This window comes from Macaca nemestrina, chromosome 10 (genome assembly GCF_043159975.1).
Source record: "Macaca nemestrina isolate mMacNem1 chromosome 10, mMacNem.hap1, whole genome shotgun sequence".
NCBI lineage: Eukaryota > Metazoa > Chordata > Mammalia > Primates > Cercopithecidae > Macaca > Macaca nemestrina.
This window is the reverse complement of record NC_092134.1, coordinates 32,218,974-32,241,756: the sequence shown is the minus strand read 5'-3', so window position 1 is coordinate 32,241,756 and position 22,783 is coordinate 32,218,974. Positions and strand designations below refer to the sequence as shown.

General features: G+C 38.6%; 1 protein-coding gene across 6 annotated transcripts in view; it reads left to right on the top strand.

Annotated features, from left to right (window-relative positions):
* The window catches only part of LOC105493844 (anoctamin 4), a 380,690-nt gene that overhangs the window by 159,607 nt on the left and 198,300 nt on the right, over window positions 1–22,783 (top strand). For all 6 annotated transcript variants that reach the window (XM_011761778.2, XM_071071254.1, XM_011761784.3 and 3 more), the window contains one exon: window positions 6,546–6,740. In XM_011761778.2, coding sequence (XP_011760080.2) covers window positions 6,686–6,740 — 55 coding nt within the window. In that variant the 5' untranslated portion in view covers window positions 6,546–6,685. The remainder of the gene's footprint in view (window positions 1–6,545; window positions 6,741–22,783) is intronic.

The window sequence follows — 22,783 nt, the reverse complement described above, 5'->3', positions numbered from 1 at the left end:
CCTCAGCAACAAGAAAGAAAAAGTTACAAAAAGTCTGTAAAGAATCTAGAGGAGGATTTAAAGGAGAGAAAGCACCAATAATCTAACTGCAGCACTTTATTTGAATTTAAGTAATGCTGGTCAAACATTCTTACAGGCTCTTACCCTTTCTGATCTATAAATTCTTCGTGTAGATATTGAGCCAAAGGTTAGATCTAGAAAATATTATATCTAGTCCTTAGCATTTTGGTTTCTTTTCCATGCGCTTAAATGCTCAGTTAACGTGGCTTTAGACATAATTGTAACAGAGTTACAAATGAAAGCATCTTGGCAGAAAGTTTTTCCTGGCTTTGATGTGTTGGTACTGCCAGATTTTTGTGACATGCTGATGCTAATCTGTCAAATAGCCTGACACAAAGTGAGAAGAGAAATAAAAGGAGGCATGACAGGGCCAAGGACGTGGTGTGGTGGAGGATGGTTGGGCAGTACCAAATTCTGTCATCAGCCATGCTGAGACTAAGCAACACCCTATCTTCAGGTCTCCGGGTCGGGCAGGGGGGTCCTACATGGGTTAGAGCTCATACCACTCTCAGAAATGCACCTACTTTCAGTTACCCACCAATTCTGATGCTCAATGCTCCTCCGAACCCGTTTTCTATGGGTCCACTGGAGCTCACTTAACTAAGCACAAATTCTGCCCCCCTCATGGGAACATACCTAAGCTAATGACACATGAGGTGCTTCCTCTTCTGCATGTATTCCTATGTGTTTGAGCTTTTTCCTCCCTCAGATGCGGGAGGGTATCAGTCTGTTTTACAAACATTTTGTCAAGTGTCCTTTGAGCCACATAAGAGAGGATATTAGAAAAGCTCCAGAAAGTTTGGAAAAGTAAATTCAGACCTGAGAGTAACCAAGAGAGTTCCTACCTTCCTTCTGGTCAGTGTTCCAGGAAGTTGAAGCACTGGATTTACCCTCCACTTTGTAGTTAAAGAGGAAACTAGAAGTAAATCTTCCCTTCTACAAGGTTTTCTTTTTCTTTTTTTTTTAATTAAGAATAGATGAGTCTTATGTTTTGTGTGTGGTGGTGACATTCAAAACATAGTTTTTCAGTGTTTTGAAAAGTAATTTACCTAAGAAATGACAGGAAGAGTAATGCAACACATAGACAGCACCGCTGCGAGTTGTAAAACATTGACAGAACGACACATGTTCCTGTGGCATAGAGTCCTTCTGAATCACAGAAATGACATTTGGATGAAAGCAAATCATTTTTACACAGGCACACTGCTAACTGTGCAGTAAAGCCAGAAATAGTGTACCTTGGAAGTGGGCCAGAGAGAAAGAACACCTAAGAATTTTATGTTTTTCAGAAAAATTTTCACTTTTTAGGTAGGATTTTTGAGAAGTAAAGAAAATATTTGAGAGCCTTAAAGAAAATCTGAGCTTTGATTTTTTTTTTTTGAGTCAGAGTTTTGCTCTTTGCTGCCCAGGCTGAAGTGCAGTGGTGAGATCTCAGCTCACTGAAACCTCCACCTCCTGGGTTCAGGCGATTCTCCTGTCTTAGCCTCCCGAGTAGCTGAGATTACAGGCACCTGCCACCATGCCCAGCTAATTTTTGTATTTTTAATAGAGATGGGGTTTCACCCTGTTGGCCAGGCTGGTCTTGAACTGCTGACCTTAGATGATCCGCCCTCCTCGGCCTCCCAAAGTGCTGGGATTACAGGCATGAGCTACTGTGCCCGGCCTTTGATTTTTATTTATTAAAATATTAGTCATTGTGTTCCCATGTACTCATCAAGTGTCTGGAGAGAAAACTCAGACCAAGCAGGAAATGTAGGCTTGATGTTTAGGAGACAGAGTACAGTGGGAGGCGTGACTTGGGGAGCTGATCACACAGAGATTACAGATGGAGATATGGAGTGCATAAGATCCCCAAGGATGGACAGGATGGAGAGAAGTAAAGGCCAAAATCAAAACTTTGGAAAATGCCCACTGTGGTGGGCTGATAATGGCTCTCAAATATCTGTCCACATTCTAAATTCCCAGAACCTGCAAGTGTTACCTTATTTGAAAAGAGTCTTTGCATATGTGATTTAGTTAGGGATCTTGAGATAGAGAGATTATCCTCAGTTATCCAGGTGGTCCCTAAATGTCACAACCAGCATCCTTAGAGAGGCAGAGGGAGATTAGACACAAACACTGAGAAGGTGATATAATCACAGAGATAAAGATTGGAGTGATGTTGTCACAAGGCGAGGAACACCAAGGAATGCTGGCACCCATGAGAAGCTGAAGGAGGCAAGGAATGGATTCTCCCCAGAGCTTCTGTCTGCCTTTCTGGAGTCTCGATGGGCCTACAGATGTTCAGCTTGCACTTCTGTGGAAATAGGGAACATACAGCAGTGGCACAGAGCTCTGCTGACACCGTGGTGTGAGACACCTGGCCTCCAGAACTGTGAGATGATAAAATCCTGTTTGAACCCATCCTGGTTGTGGTAATTTGTTAAATTGGGCTTTGGGAACTAATACCACCTTTGGGAACAGGAACAGAAAGAGTTTAAAAAGGTAAGGGGAGGTAGCAAGAAGCTTAAGTGTCATGAAAACGAAAGCCAAAGCAAGAGTTTAAAAACAGATGAGCAGAGGCAGTGGTGTAAACGCTAGAACCTAATGGATAAAAACAAAGATTGAGGAGAATCATCGATATGACAGAAGCTAATGATGGCAGCTAACTTACACTGAGGACTCATTATGCTGGACATTGCCATAAGCACTCTGCAGATATAAACTCAATTCTCACAAAACCTTATGAGGTATGAATTGTTACCCCATTTTACAGGTGAAAAAACTGAGGCAAAAGTTTAAATAAATGCATTAAGTGACATAGGTAGTAAATGATGTGGCCAAGATTTGAGCCGAGAATTCTGGCTACAGCATCCACATTTTAGCCACTACTTTGTACTAACCTCACCTTATCCCCCAGGGTGTGTGTTTCCCAAGTTCTGACTTTGGGTCTTTTATCAAGTAAGGTAGATGATGTGTCTCAACAGGAAAAGGTATTTTTGTAATGATTATTTGAGGTGGAAAGGAGGAAGATGAGAAACTTTACATCACCTGGGCCCCATCTGCTCAGCTGAGTTGGAGAGGAAGCTATCTGATGAGGCTGAGGGAGGCAGCTAAGTTTCTGGCCTCAGGGAGCCTAGGAAAGACGGTGAGGATACAATAAAAGAGGAAGCACTAAATGAAAAATTTGCTGCACAGGTAAGCATGCTCAGTGTTATTTCCTTGACTGGGTTTTGCCACTGTGCCCTGTCTATGTCCAAGGTGTCTGCACCATGTAGCGTGCAAAGTGCAGAGGGAAAAGGAACTGAAGGAGGATCATCACCCCACACCTGCCCGATGGAAAGTACTTTGTTCGGAGATGATGAAGGAATCAGAAAACTGCACAATGTGACCTTTGTCATTAGAGACTCTTGAACGTTTGAGAAATGGACCATCCATGTACTGGCAGATGAATGAGAGTTCAAGGGCATTACATGATAAGAGCTAATTGCAAGATTAGAGACGGTAGTGGGTCAGAGGAACTGAAATGTGTCAAGGGGAAGGTACAGCTGTAGATAGTTCTTACTAAGGTCTTTGACAGCTGATCAAGAATCAGGAGGACATTTCAGCCTGGATGATGCCATGGGTCAAGCATGAGAGAGGGGAGAAACAGACAGTTCTTCAAGAGCTTAGGCCAAAGGACTCTCAACATTCTGTGCTTCCAATCTATCCCCCACCCAGGATAGATTTCTGTTAAGTTACTGTTCAGAACGAATGCAGGCTTAAAACAATGAATATTTATATTGGTATTGAATCCATTAGACTGCATGGTATAGTGGAAAAAGGCAAGGTTAAAATATCAGTTACTCACTTTGTTGTGTGACCTTGGTCAAGTAACTTCTCGAGCCTCAGATTTCCCATTTGTAAAACGTAGATACCAATTCTCAGGCTCTTATGGTTGTGATGATACATTAATGGGATAATGATCAATATCTAGTGTAGTGCCTGACATTTAATAGATAGTGTCAACAATTTTTTTAGACTAAGAACAAATTGGATGATGTAATTTATTGACTGACAATTCATTTCTAAAGATGTGACTTCAGAATGTTCTATAAATATTAACATTTTCAAATGCCTGGAGTATATTTTCTATCTTGCATACTAGCTATTTATTTATAAATCTCTCTTTCTCCCATTGACTTAGCCTTTGTGTGAGGAGAGCTCTTTTAGGCTAGGCCCTTTATCTGTACTTTGAGGACCCTTAATTCCTAGAGGAAGAACATGGATTTTTCTCAGGCGTTAAAGATTCCTTCCAAATTTCCATGTAACATACCCATTTTCCTCATATCTATCTTCTCCTGGTAATATTCTTGAATTATTTTTTATTTTTAACATTTTTTGCTATGATCTACATTCTTATATTTTAAAAACACAATTTCAAGTACCTATGCCATTTATTTCCATGATATAATTTCTATTCTCATTTACGTCATTTTGTGCTTCCTTCAGAAAAGTTATATAAAAGCTAAAAGTGCTGTGCTGAGTCAGAATCCTGTTCTCCTCAGCCCAATAAGCCTCTGCAAAAAGGAAAAGAAGAAATGTTTTCAGGAGAGCAGTCTATTTCATATTTGCAGACTGAGAGTGCATGTGTCATCTGATGTTGACTTAAAATGTCTCTCCCCTTCCCTTCATCTGTCACCCACAAATCTGTTTGCATTCTTCTGGAGTCTTGATGGGTCTACAGATGGTTCAGTTTGTACCTCCGTGGAAATGGGGAACATGCACCAGTGGCACAGAGGATGGTGGAGTGGAAGAAAACCACTCCACCATGATGTGGATGATGCATGTGGTTGATGCTGTGGTGTCTGTCTTACTTATGGAGAGAGACATCTGGGAGTAGAAGGCTCATACTTGCGTAGGCACCGGAGCATCAGAGTAGGGCATGCATTACCCGGGGGCAGCTTGCCAGCCTATCTCCCAAGGGGCCACCCAGCATGATAGTCCTAACCTAGGTGAATCTCCTGAGACCAAGGCTTAGGCTCACAGCATTGTGGGCTTAGAAACAACATCTTGGGGACAGACTCATACCAAGCAATTCATGTGGAGGTAGAAGTGTGGAAGCCCAGGATGTCCATCTGTTAGCTCACACTGAGACTCCTGGCTGCCAGGTAGACAGGAACACTAGTGTGAAAACTCTCTTCCTGCACTGGAAGCCAAATCCTAATCTTTAGGTTATCTGGTGAGCACTGTTAGAATGAGGACAGTTAAATGGATAAAGGAAAGTAAAATCATGTATGTCAGGACTGTCTGGTGGTGCAACTGGAATTCTTGAGCTTAGCATATTTCTTAGATGAGCGCTGCCTATGTTTATTACACTGTTTGTTTTAATGATTTCCTGGCTGATCAAGCCCTAATCTGATTTGAGTCATCCTTCCTTAAGATTTGCTAGAGTTTGCAAATTGGCCCAGGTCATATCTTCTTTTTCCCCTGGGAAAATTTAAGGTGACTCTTCTTACCTTTGACATGACCTATGACTGTCGATTTTGCAGTTTACCTCTTAGCAGAGTTGTTATTTTCCTTGTTTCTGGGTTTTTAGTAGACTTCTTATTGTAGCTCTAAAATAATTTTTAATTCTCTTTTTTATTGGTATTTCTTAGCAAGAATTCTTCTGTAGTGAAGAACTTTCCCTCATCAACTAATAAAAAATGGTTAGTAAAGGAAAGGCAGGATAAATGCTTGCTTTATTCCCTTTATTAATTTTCTGAGTAATGAGTTGGTGTCTTAGGAACCTCCAATGGTGATCAATGAGTGTTTTAAAAAAATACACATTGAACTCAGTATTTCTTTATACAGTTGATATGCATCAGTAGATGGAGTCCATATTAATGATGTAATCTATATAAGCTGATGTAATCAATACTTTTGAGGAGATTGACATGATATCTGGAATTTGCTTTAAATACTCCAGTATCTAAAAAGCAAACCAACAACAAAGGGAGTGGGATCAATGAAAAAAGATTAGAAAAGTCTTGATATTTGTTGACACTGGTTGATGAGGACACGGAGTTCATTATACTATTCGTTTTGCTTTTGGTATGTTTGAAATATTTCTGAATAAAATAGTTCTCAAGATGCATATAATTCTAAGGTTATCAAGAGTGTAAATGTGAGTTCAGCCAATGACTTTGGCCTATCTGTGAATCTTGTGGAGAAAGTTCTTGATTTTTATTGAAATTCCAGATACCCCAACAGTAGTTCTTAAACCCTATTGCTTTGGCAACAGCATGCCAAATATGTGCACATATTCCCAGCATTTTGGAAAGAATTTTTATAAGAATCTTCAGATTCGACTGATTGGATCCTGATTCATAACAGTCTTGTCTTGGTAACTAAGGATGTCTACTTTTGAGTGATGCATACCTTAAGAATTTAAAACATGGTTGCTTCTGTTCTCTGGACTTCATATAAGAATGTAACAGCCTTTTAGCCATTCTGAAGTCTAATGGTGCCGTTTCTCATTCCAGGTTTAAGTTTATCTATTCATGGGGCTGAAAAGTGTTTGCAAATCCATCAACGGCGAAGTGTGGCAAGCCGCCCAGTGTCACGTCGTCGCCTGCCTGTGGTCAGGCATTCCTCACTCCCACCAGGCAGAAGGTCAATAAAAATGGAGGCGAGCTCTTCTGGAATCACTAATGGAAAAACCAAAGTCTTCCACCCAGGTGATGCATGGGGAAGTTCAACGGGGACCCATTTCAGCAGCAACCTGACCACAGCCTGCCTTATATTTTTATTATGTAATTATGCCATACTTTCAGCTAAGCTTGCTTTTGTTAGGAGTCTTGTTTTATTTCCCCTTCTCTTCGCCTCAGTCAGTGGTAAATATCACCAAGACAAATAAGAGAGGAGAGAGCTTGATGGATCAGAGAAGGTTGAGGCTATGTGCACAGTGGTAGAATTTAAATGAAACTCGGAGTGCATAAACTCTTTCTTAGTTCAGGAAAGCTCATTATATAATAAAACAAAATAGAGATTTGGCCATTTTCCTGATAATTTGTTCTAAGATTGCTCAGGAAAAAAATCAAGCCAAAAAACACCCACACTTTGAAACCTAGGTTATCTGTGTTGGCTTGTCCACATCCTCCTGAGATCACGAGAGAAGACTGGAGTCATTATGTTGTTTTAAGTCTTCTGGGAAGCATCTGTGATCTCTTTAAAATATTAAAGTGATTCTACATTAAAGGAAGTAAAAACATTTTATGTGCTCATTTGGGGGAAAAGCTCATTTACGTATTCATTCATTGATTGAACAAATATTTATTGAGTGCCAGCTACGTGCTAGGCATTGTTTTGGGTTCAAGGAAATATCAGTGACCAAGGCAATGTTCCTGCAAAGTGACTTTATAGAAACATCAATTGTGAGAGAATTCATAAGTCATTTAGAACAACTCTCACCCAATCCTGATTCCTCTCTGTAATGTCCTAGTAGATGGCCACACAGCTGCTACTGAAGCCAAGCTTCCATCTCTACTCATGTCACCCCATCTTCTTTCTCTTAGCATGTAACCTTGTTTCCTAACCCACCAAGAAACACCAGGGCCATTGGGCATGAATTACTGGAAGTCCCTTATCCTCTCTCTTCAAATGTATTGCTCTTTACACATCCTTCTCCACTGTCCTCCAGTTTTCAGAAGATGAGGGGCCTCCTACTGTCTTTGACCAAGCCTTCACCCATGACCTTTAGCCAGGAGAATGTGTCCTCTTGTTTTTGTCTCTTTCACCCCTCCACGCTGCTAGCTGTTCACCCTCAGTCTATGAAAAGGCTCAAGCTTCTACCATTCTGATCATTTGACACTGTATCCTTTTCCCTCTTCTGCCACTTTGCCCTCCTGCCTTCCAAGCCAAACTTCTGAAATTATAATTTACTTTTGATTGCTCTGTTGTATCGAGAGCAACCAACACAATCTGGTTTCTAGCTTCTCCATTCCATCCTGGCTGCTTTTGAGGCCCTCAGTGACCTCCTTTTATCACAATGTAGTATGTTTGGCAGACTTTCCTGAGGCACCAGACCAAGGTGGACAACCCACTTGTTCCCCAAACACTGTTCCCTTGGCTTCCATGACAATCTTAGGGTTCTCCTCTTATTTCTCTCACATGTAACTTTCCTGGTTTCTCCCACTCTAGCATCTCTCTCCTCCTCTTGCCTCCTTTCCCAGGACGTACCAAATCCAGAATGATTCATCTCTACCCCTGATCAGTTACTGTGCTTGTTCTACTGATTACAGGGTCCAGTTCAAACCTCTTAGCATGTTAAAAACAAATGCCTTTTGTGATCTGGCCCCTACTGCTTTTCACCCTTCATTTTTTGCCCTCATCTTCCTTAAGCTTTATTACTATATTACATCAATCAGGGTTCAATCAGAAAAGCAAAACCAGTAGATAGTAAGTACTAGAGATTAATTACAAAGAATTGGCTTTCATTGTGGGAGACGGCTAGGCAAGTCTGAATTCATGGGTCAGGCTATCTGCAAGGGCAGGCTGGAACTCTTGGGCACAGCTCTTAAAAGCTTCAGCTCTGCTTTTAAGGCTTTTCAACTGACCTAGATTATCAAGGAGAATCTCCTTTACATAAAGTCAACTGACTATGAACTTTAATTGCATCTACAAAACACCTTCACAGCAACACTAGATTAGTGTTCATTGAATAACTGGAGACTGTAACCTGGCCAAGTTGGCTCATCAAATAGACCATCACATCTGATTATATCAATGTGCTTTCACTTCTCTAAATACGTGATGCTGTTTCATGCCTCCCAACCTTTGCTCCTGCTGTTCTTTCTTCCCAGGATGCCCTGGTTTTGCCCCGTTATCTTTGAACATGTCGAAATTACTTGTCTATCTGTCCACTGAAAGATCTTTAAGGGCAGGGATTCTGGATTATTTATCTCTGTACTCCCAAGAAATATTTGTAGGGTAAGGCTGAACAAAACCTTCATTAGCTGTATTTTAGACTACTACAATAGCTTCTGAATTTTTCTGCCTGCCTTTCTTTCAACAAGTACCTGATTTACATCAGTAAACAAAGCAGACAAAAGTCCCTGCCCTTGGGGAGTTCACATAGCAGCTGCAAGAGATAATAAATAAATATATTAAACCGATCAACTGTGTAATCTATATTATAGTTATATATAAGCCATACGTAATATATAGTGTTTAGGGAAAGGATAAGTATTATGGATAAAAGAAAAAGTAGGGGAAGACGGTAGCATGTTGCAATATTAAACATGATGATCAGGGTAGGCTGAGTCATGAAGATATGTAACCACTGACTAGAAGTTTCTGAGACAGCCATGTGAATGTCTAAGCAACTTCATTCCAGCAAAGGGACAGTTAGTGGACAGCTTGTAGGGTAAGGGTGAGTCTGGTGGTTTGAAGAACAGTATGGAGGCTCCTGAACTTGAAGTGGAGTGAGTGACGTGGGGAATCATCTCAGTGAGGTCGTAGGGACTAGATTGGGCAGGACCTTGTAGGCCATTGTAAGGACTTTGAGCCCTATGTGAAAGGAAGCTCTTACAGGGTTTTGAGCAGAAGAATTCCATAATTTGATTTATATTTTAACAGGATGTAATATAGACTATGGGGAGAGTAGATTATAGGAGGAGAGGATAAAAGGAGAAAGGTCAGATAGGAGGCCTCCAGAATGATCCAGTGGAGAAATGATGGTAGCTCTGACTCGGAAAGGCAGAAGTGATGGTGAGAATTTAGAGTCTGGATATATTTTAAAGCTGGACCAACAAAATATCCTAATGGATTGGATGTAGGGTAAGAGAGAAAGAAGAGCAAAGGATGACTGAAAAGTTTTTTGGCCTGAGTAAAATCAGCTGAGATGGAGAAGGCTGCAAGAGAAGCAAATTTGGTGGGTTTGAGGGCAAAGGTGGGGCTGAGCTCAGAAGTTTGATATTGAGAGCTGGCAAGATATTGTGGGTGGTAGTTTGACCTCCCTGTCTGGAGTTTGAAAGATGATTGGTCTGTGAAAGAGATATAAAACTAATAGTTGTTGACATATAAGTGCTATTTAAAGACATGAGATTGAAAGAGATGACCAAGGGAAGAAGTATAAATGTAGAAGGGAGAGCATCAAGGGCTGAGATCTGGGACACTCCAATAATAAAGGGTCAAAGAGGACATGAACCACCAGTAAAGAAGGCCAAGAAAGAACCACCAGCAAAGATGGAGAAAACCCAGAAGTGCCACATCTCAGAAATTACAAAAGTTTATCAAGAAGAGAATAATGGTTTTCTAGGTTAAATGTTGTTGAAAGTCAAATAAGATGAGGACTGAGAATTAGTCATTGATTTAATAAAGTGGAGGTCAATGGTAATTTTGTTAAGAGCCGTTTTAGTGGAGTGGTGGGGATGAAACCTTGATTGAAGTGGATTTAAGGGAGATGAGAGGGTATAAATTAGATGCTCTGAATATAGGCAACTTTTTTGAGCAGTTTTGCTATGAAGTGTAGTGAAGAAATAGGGCAGCAGCTGGAGGAGAAGTAAGGTCAAGAGTTTCTTTTAAAAATAGCAGCTCTCCAGCAGATAATTTATGGTGTTCGAGAGAGGGGAAAATTTGTGATGTGGGCATCAGTGAGAGGTTGAGAAATATGCACAACAGGACCATGGATAGTTTATCTGTGATAACTGGTGGGAAGGAGGAGTATGTACATATTGGCAGGTATGCTGAGGGTCTAATAAGTTCTTTTCCTATGTTGTCAGCTTTATCTTTAATGTGAGAAGCAAGGTCATCTCTAAGAATGAGAATGGAGCCACAGGGAGAAAGAGAGAGAGAGAGAAAGACATGGAGAAGGAAAATATGTTTGCCAACTTACATTAAAGAGGATGTGAGATTCATAGTCATGAAACTAAAGTAGGACTAGTTATCATCATTGTGTAGCTTTTCATTTTGTATAGCTGCATGAGTAAAGACATAGAGTTGGTGGTGAGTTGGATTTGAACAGGAGTGTGGAAAGGAAGTAGGAAAGAGAGAAAGGGAATCGAAGGTGCATGGAAGGGAGTGATGATAGTGATTCATTTTGTGATTTGGTAAAGAGAGTACAAGATATCAAGGGAATGAAGTACAATGAAAAGTTGGTAGGATCAATTGGTTGAAGTTTCCAGAGGGTTCAAAAAAGTGTGGGGGTTAGGGTAATAGAAGGAGGATCTGGAAGGATAAGAGACGTGATGAGAGAATGGAATGTGTGGCACTAATATGGTGGCACATATCTTAATAACATTTATTTAATTTTATTATAGTAATATCAACACAAGATGCTGTTATTGGTAATGACAAGGCTTAGGCCAAGGTACAAAATAAGGAACTATAAAGGGTAGAGGGCAAGATCACTGAATGAAAAATTCCTAGGGACTGAGAGAGCAGGATGTGAAAAGGATTGAGTCAAGAATTGAGTAGTTTTGGGAAGAATGATAGGCCAGTTGTTAACTTTGTTGAGAAATAAGGGAACGTAATCTGGCAGGTAGCAGGAGAGTACAAAGATAAAGGGTAGAAGATGATGTAATATAACAACCTGAGATTCAAGGCTGAAGGTGTTTAGGCAAGAGGGAAGAAGAATGTCTGAAGGTGGATTTGAGACTCAAGAAATCCTCCTTCAGATGCGTTGGTGCCAGGGCTATTGGAGAAAAACAGTTCTAAGTGAAAGAGCCACAGGGAAGCGTGACCTCTGGGAAGATCCAGGTTTTCCTTAGAGCAAGAAGGTGAATGGGGCAATCTGAGAAGAGATTGGTGATGGTCAGAGAAGTCTGGAGAGTCCAGTGGAAGGTTTTAGATGTTAGACGATTGTCTTCAGTGGTTCTCTCTTATTTAATTTTCCAGACGACACCAAGGTTCTCCTCCAGAGAAGATAATTAGTATCAGCCCTCCTATTCTTAAAATTATTGTGGGCTATCCAGAAGAAAGTGCAGCCTTGTGAGCCCAGCTTTTCAAGCCCTCTCCAAGTTACCCTTTCCCTACTTTTCCAGGCTTATCTCATTTTACACTGTCATTATCCGTATTATTCAGCTTCAGCCATCCACAGCCTTTTTACTATTTCTCAAGTAGGCTTTTACTCTTCCATTTCTTTGCCATTGCTCAAGCTCCTCTCTCATCTTGGAATATCCCTTCCCCTAATAAATGTCTGCTAACCCCTCTCATTCCTTAAAATATAACTTAAATTCCGCTTCCTCCAAGAAGCTTTGTAGATCTTATAGTCAGAATTGTTCCCCTACTTCCCCACGCTTCCACAGAACTTAGAAGCCTTATCAAAGTCCATCTGTTTCTATGGTCTTATAGTTCTCCCAGAAGGCCGGAACTCTCCTCATTTCATCTTTGCATCTTCTGTCACTCCTAACATCATGCATTATCCCTAGTAGGTTCTTAATAATAGATTATATGTTGTTTGTCAAAATCTGTTCTACTCACCAGATACAGGTTAGCACTTTGAAGTTATATGGCATAAATCTTACTCTTCTTTCATATGACAATCCTTCAGTTGTTTAAAAAACTCATCCCTAGCTATTTTCCAGGTGAAACATTTCCTAGTGTGTTCAGTGCTTCTTTGAATGACATGACATTCAACTTCTTTACCATTGCACCTTCTCTGCTCTTAGAAATATTCTTGTTTCATTGCTATCTCTTTGAAAATGCAATGCCCAGAATTGAGTATTCAGTTAAAGTCAAATGCAGGAAGTGTAGATTCAGTCTTTCCTTTCCTTTAATTGATATCTTGTGTTGATATTACTATAATACAATTAAATAAATGTTATTAAGATATGTCCTAATGGTGTTTTATCAACGTGGGCTAATTCAGCCCACATTGTGACTTAATACCTCAAGTATCTTCCCTCACCTTAAAAATACATCACTTGGACAGGTATGGTGGCTCACACCTGTAATCCCAGCACTTTGGGAGGCCAAGGCAGGTGGATCACCTGAGGTCAGGAGTTCGAGACCAGCCTGACCAACATGGAGAAACCCTGTCTTTAATAAGAATACAAAATTAGCTGGGCATGGTGGTGCATGCTTGTAATCCCAGCTACTCGGGAGGCTGAGGCAGGAGAATCGCTTGAACTCAGGAGGCGGAGGTTGTGGTGTGCCAAGATTGCGCCACTGCACTCCAGCCTGGGCAACAAGAGTGAAACTCCATCTCAAAAAACAAAACAAAACAAAACAAAAAAATCGCTTTACTTATCTACCCATCATTTTATCATAGATCCTTAAACCCTACATATGTCGAGTATTGGTTGAAAATATAAATAAAGCCAATCCTCTAGCCTAGAATTATAATTAAGAAAAAATATATTAAGTTACAATTAGAAACTTGTTATTTAAAAAACTATTTTTAAAACTTATATTATTCTGGCAAGGTAGCATATGATTTCAGTTCCATTCTGTTTATTTTTAGTGTACTTGCACAAATGCATCATAGTTCTCTGTTGGGAGATTATGGAAGAGCTCTCAAACTGAGTTTCTTATTTGCAGTGAGTCATAGATCTTAGAAGCAGCTTGGGCAATTTAGTCATATTGAGGCCTATTAAGTCATCCATCTATTTTTTACAAAGTTAATAATCCCTGTTCCCAAAGTGCTCTCTAAGGCCCACTCAGACTGGTTACTAAGTACAAAAAGAGAGAATTTGGGAGTCTTGTAGATTTTCTGTTCCATCTGCCTGAACAATTTCAGTTTGTTTATCCCCCTTTGAGTTTACAAACATTTCTGAGTGCCTACTGTTTACTAACAAGCATTTATTGGGAAGATGCCCTCCTTGGAACATTTTGAAATGGTGCAGAACTCTATTAAACATGGGTCTTAAGGCTCTCAGTCATGTCCAAGAGGCAGTCAATCAGGGTTGTTTGTAACCAACAAGAGAAACTAATCATTTAATCCAAAGAAGGAAGTTAAATTTGAAGAATGTGGATGGAAAACCTAAAGAGCCAGCCTTGGAAAAGGAATAGAGAAATCAAGAATAGCTATTTGATTAGAATAGAATATCTTCCATTTGATGATCTGGAATGATTGAATTCTTACCAGTTTTTCTAGTTTTGCATCATTTGGCTCATGTTTTGAAGATTTAGGAGGACAGTTCTATTGGCTATGCACCTTTCCCTTGGTTGGATAGACAGTGATGAGACAAATGATAGGACAGAAGACCTCTCCCTTCAGCCTTCATCGTGGGAGGGTAGGACCCCTTGATTTCTTTTGCCACCTTGACTACACACAGTGAGGGAGAGGGACTTCACCAAAAGGAAGTAGAGGTGATGTTACGAAACAACTCTATGTGGAAGAATGCCCGCTACAGGGACATGTGCTTAAGCTGCTATGATAGAAGTCAAACTGTAATAAGGGCTGGAACAGAGAAATAAATAAGGTTATGGGAGCATAACCTTATTATGCTGAGGAGAATTTAGAAAGACTCGTAAGACACATGGTCTACCAATTTGACTTTGAAGGCCAACTAGGATTTCAACAGGAGGAAGAGGCATGACCATTTAGATGCAGGAAAGAGCATAATGATAGGAACAGTGCATTATACTGGTTCTGAAAGCAAGCTTTATTGTTAAGTGTTTAAAAGCTAGATATGTCACCTGATGGCTATTACAGCCTTGAACAAATTACTTAATTTCTCTGAATCTTAGTTTCTACCTCAGTAAAATGAGGAAATTAATACCTACCTTATAGTATTAGGGCTGCCAAATTAAATACAGTGTTCCTAATTAAATTTAAATTTCAGATAAACAAGTATTTTTGAAAGTATGTCCCAAATATTGCATATGACACACATAATAAAAAATTATATTGTTTATTTGAAATTCAGATTTAGCAGGACATCATGTTTTAATGTATTTTATCTGGCAAACATACATAGCCTCATTATGGCAATTAAATAATTCATGTAGAATGTCCAGTTTGATTTTTGGCACATACTTGATGTTCAGTAATAAATGGCTGATAAAGAAATCATTTTTCTTGTCACCATCATGATAAGCAAAATTCATAACCCTGAAAGTACCTATGCCCCTAGAACCCTTGTTATCTCAGTCACCACTTCATTTAGCAGTTTCCCAGTTAATTTGTGCTAAATTACCAAAAAGATGGTCTCCCATTATGCTGTAAAATTACAGAAGCCATTCATCTTCATCTCGTATTTGTATGGTTTCTCTTTCCTACTGTTTCAATTCTTTCTCCTGTTTATCAATTTCATTTTGACCTTACCCTTTAGACACTCATAATTAATGAATATTATTTTCTGCTTCCTTTATGGACCAATAATGTAAGTGGTAAATGGTACTAGGTTTGGGACTATAATTTAAGAGTCAAGATCAGAGTAAACGGAAGCACTGATTTTGGGTTTTTTTAGTTTGAAACTATAAAGCTTAGTGGTTATAGATCATATTATCCCAGCTAATGACTATGCAATATAAAATAGAATTGGAAGCTTTCTGAAATCTAAAATACTTCTTCTATTGCTTTTTCCTTATCTGTTAGGCCCATCATACAATCCTAGAGAAGTGTCATTAATCACAGAATATGTTCTTTAGTCTCATTTAGAATTTGTAAAATAATGTTTTGCTGATACGTGTCATTCCCAAGTAATTTCTAATACAGTTTCTTTTATCTCACTTTTTAAAACCTATGGCCCTTTCTGCATTTATGCATGATTATTGTTCCCTATGAATCTATCTAGTATTTAAATGTTAGGATACATTGATTTTTCCGGGAGAGAAACATTAGGATTTTGTTGTTTCCAGAAGGCTAGAATGATTAGTACTGTCTGTATACTTAGGCATTAAATGCATAGTTTGATAATAATAAAATTATAGCTACAATATATTAAGCTCACTACCATATTCCCAACCTCAAAAACTGTTAAACTATTTTTATTCATTATCTCATTTAATTCCTATAATATTCTCATGCTATTTTCCTTATTTTATGGGTGGGGAAACTAAGGCATGAAGAAGGGTAAGTACCTTGCCTAAGGTTATACAGCCAGTAAATGGTGAAGGCAATATTCTAACTCAGGTGTTCTTATTCTCTCATTTAATGTGCTCTTACTTTCTTCTTCAGACAACTTGGCAGAAACATTTCTAGCAAATTAGCATAAAAAAGCCTTAGAAAATTTAAATTAAAAACACTGCAGTAGCTCAAACCTTAGCATAAGAAAACCATACTGAAGAAGGGACCAGTTAGGTTCTGTTGAATGCATGTGTAATCACCTTCACAGTTTATTATTTCTTTCAATGTAAGTGATATTCCACTTTGTAGCTTCTCTTTTTGGTCTACTATGCTCTGGACTTTTGTTTTTTCATCCTCCCTTTTTTGTGATTCTGTTATAATAAAATTCATTCCTATTTCCCTGAGTTTCAAAGATTACTTTCTGGAACCAATGTCAAGGCCTGGTCTCAAGTTAGGGAACAGACCATCTCCTGTTTCTCCCTTTAAAGAGTAGTACAGAGGCTATGGGAAGAGGGAGAGGAGAGGACCGTTAAGGAGAGACTTTTAAAAGAAGAAGGACAGCCAAGAGAGACTTGTCCCTAGTTCTGCCAAGAGTCAAGATAAACTCATGCTTTAGGGAAACAAAAATAAGGAAAAGATAAATATATGGCCAATCTTTAGAACGATAACAATCATGATACTACAACCCTACATGTACTTGATAATTCTGTTGTTTCCAAAGGGCTTTCACAAATTTTTCTCCTGCACTTCATTTAATCCTCATAGCAGCCTGTGAGGTGGAATTACGCCTATTTTACTATGGCACAGGAAGTGAAGTTACTAACTCAAAAGTACAAAATTAGCAATTGACAGACCCCGACTAAAACCCACGTATTTAATTTCTGATGGGGCTGGACGCAGTGGCTCATGCCTGTAATCCCAGCAGTTTGGGAGGCTGAGGTGGACAGATCACCTGAGGTCAGGAGTTTGAGACCAGCCTGGCCAACATGGTGAAACCCCGTGTTTACTAAAAATACATAAATTAACCAGACATTGTAGTGCAGGCTTGTAATCCCAGCTACTAGGGAGGCTGAGGCAGGAGAATCGCTTGAACCTGGGAGGTAGAGGTTGCAGTGAGCCGAGATCGCACCACTGCACTCCAGCCCAGGTAACAGAGCAAGACTGTCAAAAAGAAAAAAGAAAAAAGAAAAATGCTGAGGCAGGAGAATCGCTTGAATCTGGGAGACAGAGGTGGCAGTGAGCCGAGATTGTACCACTGCACTCCAGCCTGGGTGACAGAGCGAGACTCCATCTCAAAAAAAAAAAAACAAAAAACAAAAGTTATTATGGGTGTTTTTTCCATGGTGTCAACTTTTTTTCTTGAAGATGAGCGTTAGTTGAGAGTGAAATTTTGGGGGTTTTCTATCCCCTTTTCTGAAAATAGACACTTTATTGAGAAGTGTGGCTGAGGTTTGCTTATAGGATCTAAGGAACCTGGCTGCTCTCTTGAACAGAACTGAAGCATGGATGAGATAATCAGTCTTCCTATTTGTGAATGGATTTTAGGGGTGGCTGGAAGATAAATTGTATGGAAAAAGCGGCAAGGGCTACTTTGGACTTCTGTTTTATTTCTCATTGCATTGAAGGTGAATGTGGTGGCTTTCAGAACAGTTAGTGCTGTGGTTTAGAAATAACACTCTAATTATCCTTCATTTGAATCTCTTCCTCTTTAAGTGGGTTTTTTTAGATGTGTGATGTGAGTTTAGTCAATAGGTGGGGGTGCTTAGGAAAACAAGCTATTTTGGTCCTTGGCAAATGTGGGCATTGGTATCTGTGTTCCTTGCTATCATTTGCTGAGTAACAAAATTATTTTTTTTCTAAAAATACATACCACATTCTTCTCTTATTTGCATTTGCTTTTCATTTTACTGAGGGACATATACATACACATTTTGATCTATAGGATGCATTTAGAGGGAATTTTCTGAAAAATCATTTTACAACCTTTTGAGCACAGAAAGTGAATGAAGAAGAGCCATAAAAAGGCAGCCACAAAGAAAAGCAAATGATTAATTTCTGGGAAAGAGCATTGTGTTTTGTGAAATTTAAAACTGCTTCTTCTGCCTGAGGCTATTTCGAATAATTTTATATTTTAGAAACTTGCAGAGATTTAAGTACAGCAATGTGCCCCTTATCCATAACTTTGTTTTTCATCATTTCAGTTACAATAAGAATTCTGAGAGAAAGACAGAAATTGTTCTATTTTACCATTATTGTTATAATTGTTCTATTTTGTTATTAGTTATTGTTGTCAATCTCTTATTGTTCCTAATTTAAAGATTAAATTTTATTATAGGTATGTATGTATAGGAAAAAAAGCATATATATACACACACACACATATCTATATATCTATCTCTCTATATATAGGGTTCAGTACTATCTACAGTTTCAGATATCCACTGGGGATCTTGGAATGGATCCACTGAAGATAGGATGGGATGCTTTAACCATTTAGCTCAGGATCACACAACTATAACTAGTAGAGTTGAGATTTAAAACCTAAGCCCTTCCATGGTGGATAGTCAGTTAATAGTGGGCTTTTACTGGGCTTGATTGTTTGAGTTTGAGCTGACAGGCCGATGCACAAGAGGGGCGGAGTCCTAGCTTTTTTGAAGATTGTCGTTTTGCAAGGGCAATATTCCTTCTCACATTCCTCTCAAGCCCTTCATATATGAAGACTTATCATTCAAGACAAAAGAGTTAACAACATTTAGTGAGGCTGAAAATTGCACCGTTTCTGTTCTATAATGCTGAGTTTGTCTCTTCTCCTCATCTGCAAGAGTCCTTGTCATCACAACAGACCTCAGCATCTAGGAAATTGGAAGATACCACAGAATTCTGCCTATGTGATTCACCAATCCTTCCTGCTGTTTGAAGCCTTGCAATTCTGACTTCCAGGCCATCTTGGGAACTTTTAGTGAAGGGATGCATTATAACTCAGGAGATCATGATCCTACCAGTCCTGGAAAACATGGAAGCAATTCTGCTGAAGGAGAGCCATTACTGGCCAAAGCAGTAGAATTATTATTTCCATTTTAGACCTCAGAAATATCTGCCTACTGTTAGCCAAATGTGGTTCTCCCATCAGGACCCAGTAAAGAATTTGGCCATTAGGACTACTTAGCATTAATCATTTGAGGGAATAGCTTTAGCCTTATAGTGACTAGTGTGAGTGAATCAATATGTATAGTCCTGCTAATATGAGCCAAGCTTTCTTCTGTAAAAGAATGAACTTACAACATCATCAGATTTATAGTTTTACACAATACTAATAAAATGGCATGTGTATTTGTTACACTTATGAAGCATCTTCTATTGTGAAGCTTTTTTAGTTTATGCCACACACAAAAAAAGGATTTTGGTAAGTAGTACAAATAATGTTAAAAATATATATATATGGAACTTTTTTTTCAGAACCAGTAGCATTTCCTACATGTAAATCTATGGTTTCCAATTTTAGATTCTCCAGAAGAGCTGAACTCATTTCCTTACTCTCTTCCTCAAAGACTTATCTTGAACACTGGCTGATGCCAGCAAAGTCTGTAAGGACAGAATGGACCTCCCTCCCTTCTTTTTTATTTTTATTTTTTTAAGAGACAAGGACTCTGTTACCCAGGCTGGAGTGCGGTGGCATGATCATAGCTAACTTCAGCCTCAAACTCCTGGGCTCAAGTGATCCTCCCACTTCAGTCTCCCAAGTAGACAGGATTACAGGTATTAACCAATATGTCCAGCTAATTTTATTTTATTTTTTTAGAGATGGAGGTCTTGCTATATTGCTCAGGTAGGTCTTGAACTTCTGGTCTCATGCAGTCCTCCTGGTTCAGCATCCTGCAGCTCTGGGGTTACAGGTGTGAGCCACCACACCCAGCCCTTCCTCCTTACTTAACACCATTCTCCATCTTAACACTGTCATAGGAATACAGAATTCACCTATGGGGAGTTCAATACAAAACTCCCAGTTTAGAAAATGGGGTCTTTGCAGCCTCTTAAGTCCAAAAATATTACATGTGAGGATTTATTTTAGATATGTAGCTCAAGTTTTGAAATATCACTGCTACCTATTCTATAAAAAAATGCTGTGTTTGAGGATTTGTATTAAATACACCTCTCAGGACAGGAACCACCAATTTTTATTTGTAGACTATAAATAGAATGTAGACAGAAGCTCAGCTGTAGCAACAGTTATTATGAAGTTATTATAGAAAATATCATTTATCCTCTTAAGTCTACTTTACACACTCCCCATCTTTTCTGTGACACGGGGAGCGTAAGAACTGATTTGTCAGACTTTCCTTTATTTTGGTTTCAATATGAAGTAACTATTCACAGTCCCAAATTACAAGATTTTTAAAGTGGGATTGTTTTTATTTAGCCTAGTTCCCAAACCTGGAATAGGCCCTCATTTTGCAGAGAATGAATATCATATAAAATTTGTAGTGAAGCACCTTGATCTAACATGATGGGCCAGATTATTTGTGTATAATGTCTATAATTTATACTAAAGCCTCCAAAAAATTTTAGTTTCCTATATTTTCAGTGAGAAAGATAAGGCTTATTGAGTTTATTATTTAATGAGTCAAGGTCACATAAAAGTACCATTCAAATCCAGGTTAGTTTAGTGCCAGTATCTCCTTTTTTGATCACTATGTTAATTTACACATATGAGATATATCTATAATTGATTGAACAAGGAAAGGAATTTTAAGTGATTTATTTAAAGTAACTAAACTAAGGCAATCTAATGAAATTACTAAGAATAGTGATTTGGTGAGTGAGTGGAGGGCAAGTGGAGAGTGGCAGTAATGTAAGTTATATTGTGTGTCACAGCAGAAAAACCATATATAGTATATAAAATTGGAAAATCATGCAACAATGGGACACACACATAGAAGGATCCAACAGAGACTCTTAAAAGTCCTGTTTCCACTGAGGAAAAGAATAGGGATTGCAAAAAGGGTAGCTATTGATTTTTATTATAAGCCCTTTGGTACTTTGAGATTTTGTTTATTATTTGATAAAATTTAACAAGATTTTACTGTAAAGGCAAAAAGTTATGATCTATAATATGTCTTTCATATTATCATATTATCTACTGATAACCTATCGAGATTCTTCAAATTGTAGACTAAAAAAATTGGATCATCTTTTTAGTTTATATTCATTATTGTTATTCATAATGTGAAATTGCAGTGAAAGAGCATTAACTGAACAACTAATATGTTCAAGGCCTTGTTCTAGGTTTTATAGGAGATAAAACGGGGATGCAGTTTGATCCCAGGCTTCAATGTGTTACTGTGTAGTTGAGGGTGCTAGCAATGAGGAAGAAATCTAGATATGGAAAAACTAGGAACTTACATTTTCTTTGTCTGCTTCATACTATGCTAGGTACTTTATCTCATTTTTCATAGAAAACATATACTATAGAAAAGACAAAATATAAAGAGCTATGTGAGTTCAAAATATAAAGAGCTGTGTGACATATTTGCTAATCAAGAAACTTATGTTTGGAACTCATTTTTGTTGTTGTTGTTTCTCTTGTATAAAAGTGCTTTGGTGCCCTGGAGGTTGAGGGTGCAGTGAACTGCGATTGAATCATTGAACTACAGTCTGGGTGACAGAGTGTGACTGTCTAAAAATAAATAAATAAATAAAAAATAATGCCTAGCTGTAAGCTAGGTACAGAATGAATTTTTAAAATATTGCTTGTCCAGCTAAAGACTTTTTATTAAATGTAAGTGCTGTTACCAAGGTTACAGAATCACAATTAAGTATTGAGTATAATCACTTCTATCCGTAACATGTGGGGAAACTTAAAGACAAAATGGAGATAACATGGATTTTGTAGCTATTCTTGATTTTTTTTTTAATTGTTCAATGTGTTTCCACATCTTTAGGGATCTTCTTAACTTCACTCTTTAATTTATTTGTTTAGCTTCCTTAGGATTGTACTTTAATTGCATGTTAATTCCTGATGCCCAGTGGGGCTGTATTTTAAAGTCTTCAGTTTGAATCTATAGTATCTTTACCATCTTGCCTAGTTTTTCAAACTTTGTGTTCTGACCCAAAGTCCAGGATATCTGTGGCTATGGCAAAGAACTCAGATTCTTAGGTTTTTAGAAATCATAACAAAAAGCTATATGAGTAACAATAAATAAATAAAATCAGAAGTATGAAGTAGACATAGTACATTTTTCTACACTGAAGTCATTTAGTCTCTTTCACTTGGGCATTGTAAGTTAAAGGTGGAGATTGTCATCTTTGAAGATGCATTGGTACACTGATCACTCTCCATTTAGGAAAGCTTACAAAAGTCCTTGTTTTACAGCTCCCTCTCCTTTGTGGTGTTAGACTTAATGAATGGCTTAGTGTCAGAAGTTCCAGACCATCACATTATCCTCTATGCAAGAATATTCTGTATTTCTTCTAGAGCAGAGACAGAAAAATACCTTATATTTGGGGGATTCTATGTGTGATCATAATATTTAGCATGAAGATAATGTTGCATTTTGAAGCTATTTGGTTTACACATTTTAAAAAATTACATGGCCAGGCGCGGTGGCTCACGCCTGTAATCCCAGCACTTTGGGAGGCCGAGGCGGGCAGATCATGAGGTCAGGAGATCGAGACCATCCTGGCTAACACGGTGAAACCCTGTCTCTACTAAAAATACAAAAAATTAGCCGGGCGCGGTGGCGGGTGCCTGTAGTCCCAGCTACTCAGGAG